General features: G+C 38.2%; 1 protein-coding gene across 14 annotated transcripts in view; it reads left to right on the top strand.

The window, feature by feature from the left end:
* ZMYND11 (zinc finger MYND-type containing 11) overlaps window positions 1-20,298 on the top strand; it is a 116,341-nt gene that overhangs the window by 86,092 nt on the left and 9,951 nt on the right. For 11 of the 14 annotated variants that reach the window (XM_046678579.1, XM_046678585.1, XM_046678587.1 and 8 more), the window contains 6 exons: window positions 10,716-10,793; window positions 11,263-11,355; window positions 13,545-13,632; window positions 14,195-14,250; window positions 15,836-15,913; window positions 16,787-16,905. In XM_046678579.1, coding sequence (XP_046534535.1) covers window positions 10,716-10,793; window positions 11,263-11,355; window positions 13,545-13,632; window positions 14,195-14,250; window positions 15,836-15,913; window positions 16,787-16,905 — 512 coding nt within the window. The remainder of the gene's footprint in view (window positions 1-10,715; window positions 10,794-11,262; window positions 11,356-13,544; window positions 13,633-14,194; window positions 14,251-15,835; window positions 15,914-16,786; window positions 16,906-20,298) is intronic. The other 3 variants (XM_046678582.1, XM_046678588.1, XM_046678584.1) reach the window with 1 other exon arrangement.

Genomic DNA, 20,298 nt, shown 5'->3' with positions numbered 1-20,298 from the left:
GGGGGGCGAGGGTGTGTCTGTTGTATATGTGTGTGTGTGCATGTATGTGTCTGTGTGTGTGGGTATGTGCACACGTGTGTTTGTGTGTGTGTGCATGCACCGCATGCTTGCTGGCCTCCAGTCCTGTTGGTGGACATCATAATAGTGCTTAAGTAATGACTACTTGATTTTTTTGTATATGGGCAAGGTAACATGTTATAAGAAATCCTGGGACCACCCTGTCATGGGAACCATGTGGCCTTTTAGAGCAGCACTGTCTGGTAGACCTCTCTGTGAGGATGGCAGTGTTCTGTCTCTGCTATCCAATAGGAACCACTGGCCACATGTGTCTATTGAACACTTGAAGTGGCCCATGAGACCCAGGAACTACGTGTGGCTTATGGCTACCTGCTGTCTTAGACAGTGCAGTTTTAGAGCTGCATATTCTCAATGCCTGTGCTACTCCAAGGGAAGTATCTTTGGTAGAAAATGTCAGTCTCATAAGTGTACTGGCATTTGTTCTCCCTATGGAGCCATAGTTACGACTTTGAAGAATTCTAAAGGAAGGATATAAATCAGTTTGTTCCCCATTGCCCCTCTTTTGCCTCGTGTACACAGAGGGTTGTATAGCAAACACTGCATTGTGGCTGTAAGATACAGTGTAGCGTAACATAACATGTAGTGCACTGATCCATGGCTGTAATGTCTGATAGTGCTGCGTTTGCTGAGTCTGGTACCTTGTAAAAAGTCAGAAGATTAACTTTAGGGGGAAAAAACTGTGTAGCAAAACAAAATATTTGCTACTTTCCAGCTTAACAATTTTGAGAGGTATTTTGAAAGTGGGCCCCTATTTCCTCTATTCTCTTAATATGTTCATGGTCCTTGCATAAATGAATTTTGTTTTCATAACTTGGAGGAGTTGCAAATTCATATTACTGCTCCTTTTCATTTCAAGTAAGTGAAAATTTTATATTTAGACTAAAATGTCATTAGGGAACAGAATTTAGTGCTCTAAATTGTGTATTATGTACTTTTACTGTGAGCACATAGAAGGTACTAGAATGGGAGGACCACAGTGATCTGTTTGTCTCTTTTTCTATATTGGGGTCTCTGAAATAGAATATTGCTTCAGTGAAATCCACCAAAAATTTTTATCTTAGACTCTTATAATTGTTTTATATTATAATATACAAATTTTATATTACTATTCTTTTTATCCTCTTAAAAACTTTGGTTCACTTTACATGCTTTTATGACATACTTATTGTGACTTTTATATGAAAGGGTCAATTTAAGTGACCTTAAAAAAAGGTAATTTATTCAAGGTAACAGGGGATATATTATTCCAGTATGTATTTAAAAACTAGAAAATACTCATCCTCCCACAATTATTTCGCATGGCATTTTTCTCTCCTTAAGGATCACAAATTTTAAAATTTGTGTTAATATACAAATTAGTGAATCATAAAATACAGAAACACAAGAAAATGTACATTAGGAAATGAAGAATCTCTGTAGGAGAATTTTACTAATAATTTTTAAATACTTTGGTTTTATATCTAATCCAAAAACACTCTCAAGTTTGCAGCATCTCCTCCTCTGACCCCTGCTCTTGACTACTAGTCATCTACAAAGATCTGTGGAAGAGAGCCCCTAAGTGCACTTCCACACTAATAGAAACTGTTCCTAAAATTTCCCTACTACTGTGGCTTCTCTAAAATATTTAGAATGAAGGTATACATTTTACAGGAAACTTAATACTTTGAAAATAGACATATAGAAAAATGTCTATAGAAAGCATTTAAGATTAACTTCTAAATTGGATATTAAGCCCCAGGTATTTTTTGCATGGGTTATAGTGTACTCATTAGGCAGATACTGAAAATGAAGGAATTTAACTGGTCTGCTAAGACTGAACCAAGGCTGAATTGCCATTGGGAGGCCACCTAGAGTTTTATCAGTTGGGTACGTAGTGACTTAATGTTGACGTGCTTCTGGGTGAGTTATGTTTGAGTCATTGCACTGTGACATTTTATTGTTAAGGTAGCTAAAAAAAAAAAGATGAAAACTTTTCTTGAACCTGGAGATAGAGTTTACTTCTGAATTCATTTTTCATTCTTTCGGCTGTTTAATTCCAGAAATAGAATGCTCATTTAGTATTCAGAATGAATGGGGCAAAATGCTAAATGAAAATATTTTGAACATAAATTCCTTATGTATCTACTCTGAAACTGTATTCTTGCTTTCTGGTCAATCTTCTTTTGTTAGTGTGGGAAATTTATTAGTGTTTTCACCCTAAAAGTAAGTACCTTTACCTTCAAGATACATATTAACAAATCTAGAATGGAGACTTGATTTTTAAATAAAATAGAAGTAGAAGCCATGTTTTCGTTTGTTTTTTATGGTAGACAATCATAGTATTGAACACTACAAGTGAACATTAAATATTTTTACAATTTTTAAAGACAGCTGAATCATATTTTTGTACTAACAAAAGTAGAAAATTAATTTTAAAAAGATCTTCGTCCGAAGCAAATACTTTTATCAGGTCATTTTCTGTTCATCACAAGCTTGACTGGAGGAAAAAGAAATGGGAACGTTGATGAAGCCAGAGGATTCTTAAAATTGGATCTAAGATATAAAACTATAAAATCTCATGTATTATTCTCTAATCTCTCTGTGAAACTGGACCCAAGCAAGAAAGAAAAAATGAACATATTTCTACATTGCCTTCCCATGATGAATTTAACAGTGTTATGGTCAGAGTGGCTGGTCTATGAGTGCAGAATGTTTTGGGTGGTGGTGTATTTGGTCTTCATGATGTATCTTTTGGTGGTTTGTTTAGAATTTTAATTGAACTTTATCTCTTATTTTGAACTCTAAAGGATTAAGGAGATGATAGTTGGGCTGCTTCCTACATCAGGATGGTTGCAACTTAATCTAGATAAATAGAAACTTTTATTTAGTGTTTCCAGTATTGATAAACTGAAAATATGTACAAAGCACACACAATTTCCTTTTATCGTCTCTGCAAATGCCCGAGGTTGGGGGACAAGGATTGGAGAGGTAGGCAGGTAGTATTCCTGTTGACTGGAAGCAGAAAACAAATACTCATTCCATGACCCAAAAATAGAGAGATGTAATTTGTTTTCAGGGAAGAATGGAAAGACTTATTCCACTGAAGAATACATTCTGCCTCTGCCTTTTGAATCTTGTTCATTCTTTCAAGGCTAATGTTGTGTAGAAAGGGGAAGGAACAAGTAGATGCAAAACTGGTGTTCCATAAAATTGTTATGAATGTCCCTTTCCTATTCTTATGTCCCTGTAATATGCTACAAAGGAGCTTAAAGTTACCCCCAAAAGTGCATTTAATATTAAAATGATAACATTTCTGACATGTATAACACCTCTCTGTAGCTAATAATATTTTAGCCATTTCTTTGTGACTATATGGATGTGGTGGATTTGGAAATACTACATTGTTTTACAATATCAGTCAGTTTTGTGGCCCATGGAATTAATTTGAGACTATGCTCTAATAGTTGGTAAATCACCCTAGACCAGCTGCTACAAAGCTGAGTGTATCATCTGACTTAACCAAAACTTGCCGCCCTCAATCAGAGAGGAAAGAGTTGACTTTGTACAAATTAATAAATGCAGACACAGCTGGAGTAGCATTCGGTGCTCTTGTGTAAATCTGGATGAACAAGTCTGGAAACACTGTGCATTAGTCTTTTGCAGGGCCAACTTCCCAGCTGGAGAGGGGTGTGTGGGCAGTCATGTCTGCCGACACGCTCCAAGAATCCACTTCAAGATATCCTTAGCAGTGTGAATTGCCTCACAGTTCCAACTTGACCTGTGAGTAAGAAGGCATATTTGTGAGGAAGAGGAAGTTTTTAAACTTAAATTTAAATTCCTTTAACTTAAAAAAAAACTATTGCCGGAAACAAGTGCAAATGACTGTTGCTGGATTGGCTGTGGGAAGTTTAAGATGGAGCTATAGGGAATCCATATGGTTAGATGTAAGGTACTCCACATGTGGAAGTGGGTGAGCCATGTTTTCTACCGTTAGTACTGGCAATAGATGTGGTGTTCTGCTCATCTGGTCTTGTAAAGGAGAGTTAATTTCAGTATGTCGGTACTGGGAGTGAAAAAGACTGAACATAGGTATACTGTTAGAAAATTGTCCTAGAGAGTGATTGTCATTTGATGGGCTCCTGGGGTCCCAGTATGCGAGGAGAAATGGCAGGACTTTGGGCCACTTCACCAGAGCAGCTCTACTGTTAAAGTCTCAAATGTTGGGTTTTCTTTTAAATTCTTTATGATTCCTTTGTATTCCATCAGTACAGGTGCTTGTAGAGAATACTGTAGAGCCTCTGGTTTCCATAGCAACATAGGCAGTTTATGTGCAGATAAAATTAATTGTGGTGCTTTTCTATTCCGTGATTACAGATAGTTATAGAGGAGAGCCTGGAGCTTCTTGATTCCTCAAACAATGTAGGTAATTTATGTGCAGATTAGAGTTTCTCCAGTAAGATCCAGAGGCCACCTGTACCAGAATTACCTGATGTGCTTGTTTAGACACAGCCTTGGGACCGAGGCTCAGGAATCTGCTTTCCAGCTCATACTCGGATGATCGTGAGCTCACTAACATTGAAGTCAGCCTTTGGTTGTTAGAGGCCAGCAGCAATATTTAGGTGTCAACTGGCAATGAAATGGTTCACACACCAGAAGTAAAGTGTTTTATAGTGGACAAATATGCCGACACACTGGGGTATGAATAAGTGTTTCACATTTTGGAAGGATCTTGTATTGTTTAGTTCAACTACATGAAATAGTTTTTCTAGTAGGCAGTGAAGTTGGTTAGTAACAACTGCCATGAGTTCCATTCAACTGCCATTTATTGACCATTACCCTGCCAGATGCTGTACAAGGCCATGGCAAAGGAACCCTGAACTAGACCACTAGGGACCCTGTGTTCACAAGGCTCAGAGTCTAGTCAGGGGTTGGCAAACTCTGGCCATGGGCCAAATCAAGCCTGCCACCTGTTGGTACTGCTCATGCGCTAAGGACGGGTTTTACATTATGAAATGGTTGAAGAAAAAAGAGGAATTATATTTTGTGACACATGAGAATTATAAGAAATTCAAATGTCACTATCCAAAAGTTTAATTAGAACACAACCATGCTAGTGGAACGTATGCATCAGTTATGACTGCTTTCTCACCATCATGGCAGAGTTGAGACCGTGTGTCTTCAGGCCTGAAATATTTACTCTCTGGCCCTTCTCAGAAGGTTTGCTGACCTCTGATCTTGCCTGCTGCGGGAAGACCATTCAGGATATTGAGAATCCCAAAGAAAGTGTGAAGCCTTTGTCTTGTTCAGTCACAGACTTGAGGACTTAGATTTGGTGAACTCTAGCACCAAACTTATAGCACAAATAATTATCTAAGGAAAAGACGTACAGATTTCTGATTTCAGACTTTTCTTTCTTTTGGATGTTTGGTGTACTGAAATGGTATTTCCATAAGTTCATTCTCTGCCAAAATGTGTTTCTACAACTGAAAAGCTGGGTGCCTGGGCAACACTGAAAATTCCAGACCATGTAATCCTGAATGCTCCTTCAAATAATGATGCTTAGGCATTGTTATCAATAATCGGCTGTGGATAAACCTTGACAGGATCAAAAGTTGCTCATACTTCTTCCAGCCAAAAACACCATAAGTCACCGAGAGTGGCTGAATTAGTTCATGCGTGTTTTGTCTGTGGTATCTACCCAGACTCATCTGATTTGCTGTAACCGAGAAATTATTTTTAACTGGCTTAAGAATCCCTTACTCAAGAAGATGTTCAAGATTTTCTGTTATTTTTCCCTTAAAGTAGAAGAAAGCAGCCCCTCAGTTATCTGCAGTGTACTTAAGAGCATCTTACTTTAGTGGATGTCTTACACACGTTTGTAACACAGCTTCAGCCATGCAATTATTGTCATTGAAAATGGTTGCAACAACTTTGGCCATGTAATAGAAAGTTTCTCTCTTGATTATTTGTAGATATTGATCAGAGTCACTCCTATATGCTACCAGGTGATAGGAACAGTTACCCAAACTTACTGGGCTGCACTCTGTTAGATTCTGAGCTGTGCAGTGTTACAGAGAGGCCTGTACTGAGGAATTCTGAGGTCTGCAAGTAGAAGATAGGTACGGTTCCAAAGCCTGCGAAAGAATTGGATCTGAAACAGTATGCAGATGTCATACAGCATTATTTTTTGTCTTTCTGACGTTTTTGTCAAGAGCTATCTGCTTAGTTATGTTACAGACAGAACAGCGTTGACCTTTGAAGCTGCTCCTTTAATTTCTTGGTTATGTTGACTTTTTCTCAAGCCACTATAAGTGTTTTGGTTTGGTTGACAGGCACCACCTGAAGCACTCTGCTGTGAATGTCACATAAGGCAGCTCACAACATATTACCTAAAACCCACAAGTCTCATGGTGCAGCCCTAGGATAGACGCTGCAGTGCTCTGTTGATCTTCCGTGAAATGCTGAATCTCTAGATCATCACTGGAAAGTGTCAGAAAGAAAGCCTCCAAGTTTAGCAAACATGAAAGTGTCTTGCAGCAAATGTTTTGTCCCTACAAATTATTGAGAGAGATTTTGCATGTGTTCAGGGTCCTCTCTTTTGTTTGCTTCAGTTTGCTAAGGGAGCTCCTCAGCCCTCGCGTCCGGGGCATCTGGGAAGCAGGCTCCTACCGGCCTCCTGGACATGCCTGGAGCAGCAGGAGGTCCAGACGCAGAACTCTGTGTCATCCAGGCAGCTGTTTGCTTAGCAACCTGAGTGTTTGTATGCATTTCATTTCTTGCCCCACATCTTCAGTAGAGTCCCATATTTGTCACCAGAAAAGATGTATTGGGCAGCAAGTGAAAAGGAAAAATAAACAAGTAATATATGGTGACTGACAAATAAAAACATACAACTGAAATTTCACAATGTTATAAACTGTTGTGACCTCAATAAACAAGTTACATGGAGGCTTTCAAAAAAATAATCCTCTTTGGCTCTGAAACTCCTTTTGGTGAGTCTTTCTATATAGCCCAAATCATTGAAGTTTCTCATACAGTAACTGCAAAGAACCAACAAAGAGTTAAAACATAAGAGAGGTACATTCTTGTTTGTCTGAGTAAGTAGAAGGAGAAACTTAGTAGATCTGGTATGTCGCTTTAAAAGAGAACTTTGGAAAATACAGCACTTGACACTTCTCAGTACAGCAGTGAAGGTTTCATTTGGAACCACTGCGCACATTTGTGTAAGTAAACAGCCTCTTTTATGATGCTGGGTAGTGCTTCTTGGTCAGGACTGCATGTTAGAAACACCTGGGAGTTAGGACTGTGAAAGCCCAGTCCGCTCCCTAAACTGGTGTTAGTGAGGTCTCTGGGTGACATTGATGAGTTTTTCCTTCAAGGTAAAATTTACATTGCAGTGATTTGCACAAGTCTTGAATGCACTGTTTGATGAATAGACAAACACACACACACCTGTGCCCCCAAGTCCCACCGAACACAGGTGTGACCCCTGAATCCCCCTCCCCCCCAGACAGCCATTGTTCCCATTATTTTTCATCACAGATAGAACTTTATATAAATGGACACTGGTGTTTTTTAAATCTTTCCCAGGTGGTTCTAGTGCACAACCAGAGTTGGTCAACAGGGAAGTTGGATGTCCCAATCTGAGTAGCCCTTTATTAAATGTGTAGCAGACTCCTTTGGGAGTACGTGCAGTTGCTGTTTGAAGGAATCAGAGCTGTGAAGAAGGGGGTCCTATCCATTTAGCCATGAAAGTCACATTCCCTTTGTCTCCTTTGACATTTTGCTGAAACAGTCATTTTTCCAAACTCCTATCATCACTTGTAACTACATCTACAAGAAAAGAGATCCTCTAGCAACTTGACTCTGAACATATTGAAATATGATACAAAATCAGATTTTCACCCTCTAGTTTATTATTTATTTTTGTGAAGTTAAGGTCCTCAGCCTGAACTCTGTGCATTTGGAGTCTTCCCAAAAAGAAATGTTGTTGCACATGGCTACATTAAATTAGCAATTCATTTAAAAATGTTTAAGCAGATGAAACCAAAGTGAAAGCATTGTGAGTGCGTGTAATATCCATGTTTTGTGTAGCTTTTCTATGAAAAGGAAGTAGGAACTGAAAATAGATCTTTATTTAAACTGGGGAATTACATGAACAATTTAGTGCACGAGTTACCTAAACTTAAGCAAAAAAGTAAAATAGCATTTCCCTGACTGTTTCTAAGTGTTTTTGTTTCAAAGAAAGAATGATTTAGATAGGATATTCTGATTCTAGCACTGCATAAATTTTACCCATAGAGAAACATTGAATTACTTTATTTTCTAAGGCTCTAAAAAATTTAAAGAGGTTAGATTCCGACTAACAGTGAAGTACTTAATAGGCTGATGTTTAGAGTGCAGAAGGGAGGAGCATGTTTCTGTGCATGTGTGAAAAATACCCAGCAGCCCTGGAGACGGGGCAGCCTTATGTGGTAGATGCAGTGAGGCACCCATCCCACCGCCACTAATCAGGTGACTGTAGATGTCCCAACACTAATGGACATGGGCTGCAAGTGCTCTCATTCCCCACTTGAGCTTGTGATATTCAAAGGAAGACCCCGGGAGGAGAGTATTCCCACCCTTCTTGGTTGAGGGAAGGTCTGGGCACAGTATTTAATGAACTTAAAATTCTATTTCAGCACTACCTAAAGTGTTGATCTGTATTTCCGCTAAATAATGTTACCTATCGAAAGAACTATAACCCCACAGATAATATTACAAGACTCCTAACGTGATGAGATTGCTGTTATATCTGAATTTATGCAAATTTATGATTGAATGATCAGTGTGATATGTGGGATTAGCAATTTTAGTAGTTCACCCAGAATATTTTGGAGTTGGCATGATAGAGCATGTAGCTGGAGGCATTTGTTTTTATTCTCCTCTCTTTTTAAGGGATTGCAGGTTTCCCAAGAAGTGAGAAAAAAGCAGCCTTCTTGGCCCTCTTATCCTTTCTCTTCCCTGTATCCGACAGTTCATCAAGCTGTTTAGTGTAGAAAGCATTATGTGGAAGGATGTCCCTGTTGGAAGAACATTTGTTCAAAAGCATTAATGGCTGATTGTGCTTCAGGTCCTGTGGGGTTTGCAGAATGCAGAAACAGAGCATCATTCTCTGTTCTCTGGCCTACAGAAGGGAGCCGCTAATAGTTCTCACATGTTTGTGTGCATGAGAATCACTAGAGATCTTGTTAAAAATGAGAATTTGAAAGCTACATTAAAGCTTCCCTCCCCCAAAGATTATAAACCTGGGGTCCAGGGAATATTATTGCGTTTTACACTCCATATCTACACCATTGGTACTCAGTCTTGGCCGTGTGTCACAACCACCTGAGGAGTTAACAGATAAATGAATGAAGAAACATACAGAGCACAGGACCTTCCCCCAGAAATTCCAGCTCAGATGCTCAGGGGTAAAGCCCACCTGCATTTCATAGAAGTTCCGCCAGTGTGTCTGCGTATGGCCAGGGGTGAGAAAAGCTGCTCTGTGATTGGCGTAAATTTAGAAGCTCTATGTACAGGTCCTAAAATAAAGCTAAGGAAGGAGAGAAACATTGACTGTGTACATTACCAAAGAATTCCGGTGGGAAGTGGAGGGAGGATATCGCTTTAAACATGAAGTATATGAAATTAAGTCTGCAGCTAAGAAAATACTTTTCCACTTTTTATTCAGATATTTTATTTGTGTGTATGTATAATCAGTTCGCTTACGCCCTGCCTAAGAATTCTCGTTACATGAGAAATGTTTGCTCCTTCCTCTGCTATTATGATGACTTCTTGCGTATAAAGTTCTTTTTGGGGTAATACCACTGGACAGAGAATCATAATCTAGTGGCCTGAAAAAGTTAAAGCATTCATTAAACAGTGGCCCAGCCTCCTCAGTCCTCCGCAGGGCCGTCTGCCTACAGTGGAGTGTCTGCCATGATGCCTTAACCTTGACTAAGGAAATGGGGACGCTTGTCCTTGTTTCCTAGCTGTCTAGAAATGACATAAAAGGTAGAATCCTTTTTTTCTTCATGTGAAGCTAGATTTTCTGAGAGAGAAATTGAAGAACCTAATTAGCTTTTAGGCCAGATTAATAGAAATTGGAGTTATTACTGAATAGATCCATAACACTTTAAAATAGATATGTAGGTGTGTGCAGCTACACTGTACATAATCATTAGCGACATAGACTTTTAATAACCTTTTTAATTAAAAAGAATGGTATGTTGAAATTTACCATTCCATATTGCTAATTTGAAATGCTCCCCTAAAGGACTTCAGCCATCTTTTTATTTTTGGGGGAAAGAAGTGATTTTACATTGTCATCATGATGTCATCATCATTGGTATTGTCATTATTTATTTTTATCTGAAAATTGGTTGAAGTTTTAAAATGTCAAGAAAAGAAAAAATGCATAATTCTCTAAGGTATTATGCCCAGTACAACATAATATTTTCTGATTCTTACCTTGTTGCATTCAATGCTTTTTTGTTATGCAAATTTCAAAGATTTCCCTGTATCACATACATTGAAAATCTTTGCATACTATAATCTTTTATATATAGAAGTCTTTTAGATGAATATGGACATATAAATGATCAGATTTTACATTTGGCCTTTTCTGTTTTTAACAGAGCATCAAGAAGAAAAATACAAACAAGCAGGAGATGAGCACCTACCTGAGGTTCATCGTCTCCCGCATGAAGGAGAGGGTGAGTCCTGTGCAGGGGTCTTTCAGAGTCTCCCCAAGTGTGTGTTACTCTGGTTCATTCTTTAAAAGTTAATGACTGACAGGCAGCAAATGTGTGTAGAGCCCTGTAAAGGGTGGAGACTGCTGCTGTCATGCTGCTTTTGTGCACTCAATAGTTCTATAGAGGCTTTTACATTATTTGCTCTTTGTTTTTAATACAGGCGTTTCTTTAGCTGCATTAGATTAGAAGCATTTACATTTTTAAATTCCATTTATCAGAATGAACATTTTCATTGATAATTTGTGTTTAAAATGAAATTAAATTTTCCAAAACTCTTCTTTCTATCAAAACTTAGAGGAATGCCACGTTAAACTATGTAGTGCATGCACATTTTTCTCTTAAGTTCTAGAGTACTTGTTGTTTAGAAATTGATGTTTTACCTGTCTCTCCCTAGCCGCGTTTAAAACTGATGTCTCTAATGACGTTTCAGGCTATAGACCTTAATAAAAAGGGGAAGGACAACAAACACCCGATGTACCGGAGGCTCGTACACTCAGCAGTCGACGTCCCCACCATACAGGAGGTAAAGCTGGCCTGCCTTCCTGCTTCGGAAACACCCCATTGCTCCCAGATGACCAGCGACTTGGAGCTGAGTGCGATCCAGTTGCCATTCCTCCTTGATAGTGTGCCTGCCCATTCTCTTCCTGCAACAGAAAGGCGCAGTGAACACTGCCGCTGTTTGAGATCTCACGTGCTCGCTCCAGTGCAAGTTAGGGTCATCTTTTAAACGGCCTGGTTTTAAACAATCTGTAGATTAATGATACTTGTTGATTAAAGAAAATGTGTTCTAGCCTGGTCAATTTAATATTTCAGATGTAGAGAATTCATATCTGGATGAGGTGTCCTAGTTTTAGCAGTAGTAAAGGAAAAACTAGAGCATAGAATTTATCTAAAGTCTTGGGAAACAATGAAATGAACTTGAACAAAACAAAGATTATAATTAGAAAACTTAATTATTCTTAAAGTGCTTAATTTTACCTACTCTCCCTGAGGATTCTTAATGGGTTTGCTAATATTTAATTACAAATTACAATAAAATCCAATAGAATACCTTGACATGTTTCCAGTTTCCATAATTCAGTTAGCTGAATTAATATTTCCATACCTTATGTGTCATTTTGAAATTTTAAAAGCTAATGATTGGTCACAGTAGTTGATAGGGAGGTTATAGGAATCAATTTAAATCATCTTACAGGTTTCCTAATCCTCTTAGCTGCTGAGAAAGACTAAAGGTGTATCATTTCAGTGGAAGAAGAGGGGAAAGGAAGGTTGTTTTCTTCAAGTGGCTGGCAAATCCTAGAATGAAAGCAAGCACCCAGATGGCGTAGCCTCAGCCACAGCCTCTTTGCCTGATCTTCTGAAGAGGGATGAAGAACCCAGCTGCCTGTCCTGCCCCCGCCTTTGCTCATGTGGCTTCCTCTCCCTGCATGGCACTGTCCCAGATCCCCCCAGTCTGATGCCTCCCGTCACAGGCATAGAGAACACCAGTAAGTTGATGGTGTCTTGGCTGTGTGCTTAAGCAAGTGCTGACCCTGAGAAAAACACTGGAAAGAAAATGAAGAGAAGACATGATTTTTATGCTTTCAGGAGCTTACAGTCCAGGGCATGATGGTGCAAACATCAAAATCACAGAAGTGCTTTGGGAATGCTTGGTGCAGTTGTCCACCTGGGTGTATGTGGGGTCACCTTGACACTGCCACCGCCTGGGCATCCTCAAGCCCAGTACAATCAGAAATTCAGGCTGGAGCTTGGATATCAGTGTTTATAAATAAGTCCTGTAGCCCTAGATATCAGACAGGAGGCAGGCACCTCCAGCCCGGATATCTGGGAAGCCTGCGTGAAGAAGGGGCAGCTGAGTTGGGTGTTGGAGGATTTTGATAGAAAGGTGCATTCTTGATTATTCTTTGGAGTCCTCAGCATTTAGAAGCCAAGCTTTTTTCAAGCTGATTGCCTAAGAGTATCACCAGGATAAGAAAATACCTCTTGGCTACTTCTTAGGAAACTTTGTCACATACCCTTCTTCCCAAAATTTTGCCTCCCCTCCAAAAAAACCTTCAAATTTCCTCCATAATCCTTCCCTTTGGCAGCTAAAGGCAAAGCTACAGAGATCCAATGATGGAAATCTTTACATACACTGGTCTAACACAGAAGAAACCCTAGCATTGCCTTGGTGCACAGAGAAACATCTAGGACTTTATTTTTAAATTGTTTATAAATCAGTACCTAGTCCTAATTCAGAATTATGAATGTATCTTTTTCGTAGTTATTTAACTGTCATAGAGGCTAACAGTTCTTTTTTTTTTTTTTAATCTTTATTCTCCTGTGTTATAAAAATGGTATGTGTGTAGTTAGGGTCTTATCACACACATTAACCAAAGCTTTCCTTATTTACAAAGCTTAGCAGCAGCTCCTATCATTGTTGCAGAATAAGATGTTCAGGCTGCAGAGTTCACACTAGTAAATTAATATAGAGGACAACAGCGGCCACAGAGCATTGGGCCTACCACGCTTCCCCATTCTGCCGGCTTCTGACTGCAGGTGGAGTCGTGGTTTCCTTTACGTGCATTTCATCAACACCGTGGGACACAGGAGTCGTCAGAATGTCATTCTGGAAACCCCTGATAGGTCCCACACTCTGACCTTAATGGCAGAATGCCAGCAGATATTTTGCCTAGTAACTGTTTTTGCTGTCTTGTTTTTTGCCTTCTGCAGAAAGTGAATGAAGGGAAATATCGAAGTTACGAAGAGTTCAAAGCTGATGCTCAGCTACTTCTCCACAACACAGTGATTTTCTATGGAGGTTGAATATTTTTCTTCTTTTATGTGCATTTTTACTTACATACATTTACATTTCATGTTGAGAGATATCTTTTATAAAGCATTACATTAAAAAATTAATACTTTAATGACTTATAAGTAATAATGTTAGGGTTTAAACTTAAAAATGTTTGGTAGTACAGTCATAGGTTATAGAATTGACTGGCCAAAAGCAAAACTCTAGTACACTAAATGATGAAACTGTTATTTATAGTTTTATACAGAAACTTATAAACTTAGTTGAGAGGTTTGTTAGAAATACTTTGGTTAATTCCCATCGTTTCCCTGTTAAAATCCCGTCATTCAAAGGTAAAGAAAGAGGCCGCTCCTTACCTGTAGAATCAGTGTTGCACTGGATACAAAATTAAAGCTGCCGATAGAATTTTATTTTGCTGCCTGAACTATATTTAAAATATACAGTTTCATTTTAAATGGTGTATGTCCACTTTTGTCAAACTGAAGGAAAATTTAGATGACTGTATTAATTTTGATAGTCTTGTGTTTCTAGATGACTGGTAATAGATAATATCTATCTTTAATTACAGCAGACAGTGAGCAAGCTGACATAGCAAGGATGCTATATAAAGACACATGTCATGAGGTACTATCCATGCCTAATAATTAAACTCTTGCTGTATTCCAAATTAACTTATTTCAGAATTCCACTCTTGTATACATTTTAATTTTGCCATTTCCTTTGAATATAATTTTATTTCCATGTCTAACATACATGGGAAATAATGGAAGTAGAAAGGAAAGAAGTTCTTGAAGAACTATTCTCAAAGAAGTCCTGGGAGTTAGATTTAGTTACTAAGTAACTTGTATAAAGAATGTTTTCTCTTCTGTAACTACCCTTAAGAGTATTAGTTACATAATGCATGTAAGTGTGTTGCACAGGGCAGACACTCAATAAATGTTAGCCTCTTTGAATGAAAGATTCAAATTTGAGTTCCTATTAGACTACACAGGCAAAAAGCCAGCTAGACAACAAAGTTCATATTTATACAATAAATGGAATACAGGTTTCCCTTACTATCGGAAAGTTTGAGTTACAGCACTTTGCTTTTATGAAAGACCTACATTAGTACCTGTTTTTGCTAACACAAAGAAATCTGAGGAGGATTTTTGCTTTTACAGAGAAAAGGTGAAAATAACGTTTAGCATGTTTCTTTTGCCGCAAGCCCGTATTGAGGCAGCACACGCAACGAGCCGTGGGAGTGGCGCCGCCATGCTCCTTCCCCAGGACCTGCACTCAGCAATGAGGGTCACAGCTTTGAGCTGTGTCTCTGAGCATCTCTGCTTTAGCTCAGTTTGTTTTGGTAGATTATTTTTTCAGTCTGGGAATACTCAAAAATTTTTCCCATGTAAATTAATGGTAATTGCTTCTTCACTTTACGCCATCTTGGCTTAGGAAAGGTTTCCTAGGAAAGCTCTACTTTCAGATGGAGGGGCTGTACATATTAGGGAAGGGTTTTTCTTGTGGTATTTCTTATTTGAAACACTCACCTGTAACCATACTATCTTTGCAGAAGTGTCTCAATTTACATAGCAAGTTTTGTTTCTTGAATTCATTTCAGATTTGACTTTCGTTTCTTTATTTGTTCAACAAATATTTATTGAGTGTCTGCTATATGCCGTTTGATCTGTTAGGAGGAATAAAATGTGATCCAAGGTACTTGCTTCCTGTTCATGGAGCTGTGTTCTGAAGAGGGAGACAAAAAAAGAAACACATAAAATGTGTTTCTTTGTAAGTTGTAAAAGACTGTTATGAAAGAGAACAAGGACTAAAATGGAGAATGAGGTAAAGTAAGGATTGCTGTTATTGGTAGTGAATATTTGATAGGGGTAGATCAGGAAGACCTTTCTAAGGAAATAGCATTAATCTGAGTGCTGAACAGTGGAAAGGCACCAGCGAGGCTGGGAAACAGAGGTCAAACATGCCAGCCTGCTCAGGAATTTGTCTTCTGCTGTAAGTGCAGTCTGGGACCACAGGGATGGTTCAGACAGCAAAGTGGCAGGCTCTTCCAGTATCATTTGTTGAAAACTTAAAAATTTGTTTAACAATTTAAGTTTAAAAATTCAAGACTATGTACATGAAAGAGAATGTTAATTTATATGGATCTGTTTTATATAATTTAACGCACATATATTTTATGTAGGCTAAAATAGTTGCTTTTCTTTTTCAGCTGGATGAACTACAGCTTTGTAAGAATTGCTTCTATTTGTCAAATGCTCGTCCTGACAATTGGTTCTGCTATCCTTGTGTATGTGAAATTTTGTGATTTTTGTTTTTTGCTTCTTAAGTGTGTGATGTACTGCCCTAAGGAAGTTTGTTTCCAATTTGCTTAAAGATTATAATCCTTGCTAAATAATCTTTTTTGTATCATGGTATATATGGTTTTAATGAGTATAGAAACTGAAACATGGGGAAAACACTTGAATCATTATCCATTTCTGGCTTTGAAATGAGGATCTTAAGAATAAGAGTAAACACTGGGTCCCTCAATATATGGTAAAGTGAACTTTTGCTTTTCCTCTCGTTCTTTTACAAGAAATCTAAGACTTTATATATATTTATAGCTATGCAGTTTCCCCTAAAGTGGCATGATTTCAAGGAGGGTGCTGACAAGAAGCCTGTGGGTGTTCTGGGGCAGCCCCCAGTGACTCAAGTGAAAGAGGCCACCGGTCTTAGAGAAGTGCTATGCTTCTCAGGCACGTGAGGGTCTCGTTAAAATGTGGATCACTGACGCGGTATGTCAGGAGCAGGCCTTAAAACCCTGTTTCTAACAGGCTCTTAGGTGTTGGATTAAGCTGGGTCTTCTGTGGACCTGTTTTCACACGCCCTTGGTTTCGGGGACTGCCTCATTCCAAGTGCTACCATCTACCAAGAGAATATTTTTCCTATCGCTACTGAGAAATGAACATCCATATTGCTAGTCTTATGCAAATGTTCATTTTTTGGTGTTTTTATTGAAGGTAAAATTAGTTCCAGAAAAAAAAGTTCTATGTGTTTGGGAGTTAGAAAAGAAATATTTTCAAAATAATGGATTATACTTGACTAAGTAGTTAATGTTAATGATATACTTGTATTTGATACTTTAAAAGTAATTTGACACGGTAAAACATTTTATTTCCAGATACCTAATCATGAGCTGGTTTGGGCTAAAATGAAAGGTTTTGGATTCTGGCCAGCCAAAGTCATGCAGAAAGAGGACAATCAAGTTGACGTCCGCTTCTTCGGTCACCACCACCAAAGGTAATTGTGGTCCGTGCACAGCAGTCACAGCTGTGTCTGAGGAGTCCCGGAGAGTACACAGTCTGGCTGTTTCCAGCGTCCTGGGGGCTTCTCCATCAGAAACAGAACGAAGTATTTTAAATTGAAGAAAGAAATCAGCACATAAGTGGACTAGGCAGCTGACAGTGATTTCTGTAAATTGTATTTCTAGGTATATTTCAGATATTGTTTACTAAACGGGACAGTTTCAGTATCTGACACTGTTGAACTCAGGCATGTTAGCGCTGGGACTGATTTCCTCATGGCATTGGTGTGGAACGGTTCTCAGAATGTGCCCATTCATAGTATTATAATGACATTACAGTTGTTTCAACCATCTTTCCAAGGCTCTGTTATTAAAATGATAGACAAAAATAATCAACTCGAGAGTAGGGCACGTCAAGCCTTGATGTAAGAAAGTATGTGAATACCTTACATGTGCATAAGAATTATATGCATCTAACTACCAGACATTGTTTCCAATATAGATTTTAAAGTTTCTGTCGCTAGGGAGATGTATACAGCAAAACTTAAAAATTTACATTTTCATAATATAAGAATATATATATCCAAAGAGTAAAACCTATTTTTATTACTATAAAATTATTTTTGGATTATTATTTCATACAAAGACTGCTGAACTATCCTACTATAAAATTATAGCTACCTCCTTCATTGTGATGTTAAGGCCTTAACATTTATTGTACATTGAAAATTAAGAGCATAAAGCATTGACCTAAATGATGTTATCACTAATAGCATCACCTATAAAAATGTGCACTCAAGTTTTGTGAACTATCATAGGACTCGGAGATTGATGAGTCTAACTAATCAAGCTATCATAGGAATAAGAATTTACATGTGATTGGGGGGCGGGTTCATTTAACACAGATATTAAAATAAAGGAGAAAAGTGCCAAAAGTCAGTTACATGATCTAAAAGTCATACTTTGCAAGGATTTGAATTTACAATGCCTGAAGCATCTTCTGTCATGCCTGGAGGGTGAGGCCTTGTGCAGTTGTCATTACTGTAAGAGAAGCTACAGAATGCAGGACTTTATTCCTCTCCATGGTGAGTTTTACTTAGTCTTCATTTAATTTAAATAGAAGTCTAGTTACAAGAAAACTGTGAATAGCATAAATTTCAAAAAGAGTTCTTTCATAGATAGATGCACACTTAGCTGACACTGTTATCATGGCAAGAAACATTAATTAAATAATGATACCATAATTTACTACAAAATGAATGTTTTAATTGTATGGTTATTAGGTGGTAATTTTTAATCTTCCATGCTCAGTACATCACTTTCAGTTTCTGTTTCCCGTCGGAACAGGTGGGGAGGCCGTGCGCACTCCGCAGGTGGGTGAGGATGGTCTCTGAGTCGATACCAGGAAGACCGAGGGGTGATGTCTGTCCTCGCACTTGTGTCTAGTCCTGGACAAGTTATTTGGTCTCTCTGAGCCTGTTTCCTCGCTTGTAAAATAAGGGCCTCGACAGTACCTATCTCATAAGATTTTTTGTACGGTTTGAAGAAATTTTTACATATGAAGGCTTAACCACAGTCCCTGACATGGAGCAAAACTCAGAAGAGGTTAGCATTGTAATACAAATATGCAAACAACAGGGAAAGTTGGATTCAGTTTTTTCAATTTCATTAAATAAAATACGGTTAACTTGGAAAAAACAAAGAATTCAGTTATCTTTTTAAAACCATACTACTGGATAAGAACAACAGATAATCAGAATTTTTTGCCTATATTTTTTTCCATTCCATCAATTTTCAAACAGCTTTATATTATCTTTGACCATGAGTGATTTTATGAAGAATATGAGTTAATCTATGTCATTCAGTATACTAGGAAGAAAATATTTTAAAAGAATATTTGAGCTAATCTACTTGGGTCCTTAGACTGAGTTTGTCACCTGAAGAGAGAATTAAAACACAAAATACGTTTCCAGAGGTTTTTTTTCCCCCTGACACTTCTTATTTCCTGGAAGATTTTTATCTAAAAAATTTGGGGTAGGTGGGGTTCTAAGGACTGCACTTTAGAAAATAAAAGATCTACAATTTTATGATTAATCGAGAACCTTTTCCTTTACCTTTCCCGTCTACAGTGTGCCCAGTAAGGTATTGAAGTGAATGATTGATGAGGACATACCTTAAAAATTATACTGTATCATATTAGAATATTTGATTTATTGAAAAGCAAACTTTATAAACTTATAGTGATGACTTAGAGTCGTCACTTAAGCAACATGTTTACACCAAGAGGAGATGACCAATAAGGGCCACCAGTTGCAAGTCTCCTTAATAAATATATATAAATCTATATTTCTTTACTATCATCACATTTTAAGTGCACAGGTCAGTGGTATTGAATACATCACATTGTTGTGCAGTGATCACCACCAATAAATGTTCTTCTGCCAGTTCATCATCTCTTTACATGTAGGTGGGAGAAAAAAAACTTTAAACAAATAAATGGTTTCAAACTAGTCCCTTCTCTATGTTCAAAACATGCTGCTCACTCCCTGGACCCTGAGAAAATTGTAACGCCACAGGAAGAAAGACGACTGTGATCGTGCTCAACGTTAAGTGGGATTTTTGTGGAATTGGCAAGATTTTGCCTGCCAGTGGAAAAAAAGTGGTTGCTAAGATCTGATTACGTCAACAGGGCTAAATCTTTTTGCTTTGTGTACTTGGGGGATGGGATGGCACAGGCCAGGAAGAGCTGGTAGAAAATCAGATGCAGGCAAGAAAGAAGCAGAACATTTTGAGTTAATTTGCCATCAGGTCACTGAGCTGTTTTTTCCTGCATGTGCTCAGAGCATTCAGGGTTGATAGATGTGTAGATATAGCCAAATTAGGTTATACCTCTTTTTATTAGACTCACTCTAAATTGTGGGGTTTTTTGCCTTTTTTTAATTTTTATTTTCTTATAGATCAGATTGCATACCCAGTGAACTGAAATCTGATTATCTATAGTAATGGAGTTGATGAAAAGAGAACAGGAATGTGTGTATGAAATGCACTGAGACTTAATTAAGTCTCATATTAAGAATAGATGTGGGGGCTAGCCTGGTGGCACAGCGGTTAAGTGCACACGTTCCACTTCGGTGGGCCGGGCTTTGCTGGTTCGGATCCCAGGTGCGGACGTGGCACTGCTTGGGACGCTATGCTGTGGGAGGCGTCCCACATATAAAGTAGAGGAAGATGGGTACGGATGTTAGCTCAGGGCCAGTCTTCCTCAGCAAAAAGAGAAGGATTGGCAGCAGTTAGCTCAGGGCTAATCTCTCTCAAAAAAAAAAGCAAAAGAAGAATAGGTGTGAATCAGCTTTATTATAGCCAGGGGATAAATAGGTAATTCAAGTTAA

Source organism: Equus quagga, chromosome 12 (assembly GCF_021613505.1).
Source record: "Equus quagga isolate Etosha38 chromosome 12, UCLA_HA_Equagga_1.0, whole genome shotgun sequence".
Lineage (NCBI taxonomy): Eukaryota > Metazoa > Chordata > Mammalia > Perissodactyla > Equidae > Equus > Equus quagga.
The sequence above is the reverse complement of the archived record's forward strand: the minus strand, read 5'-3'. Positions and strand labels throughout refer to the sequence as shown.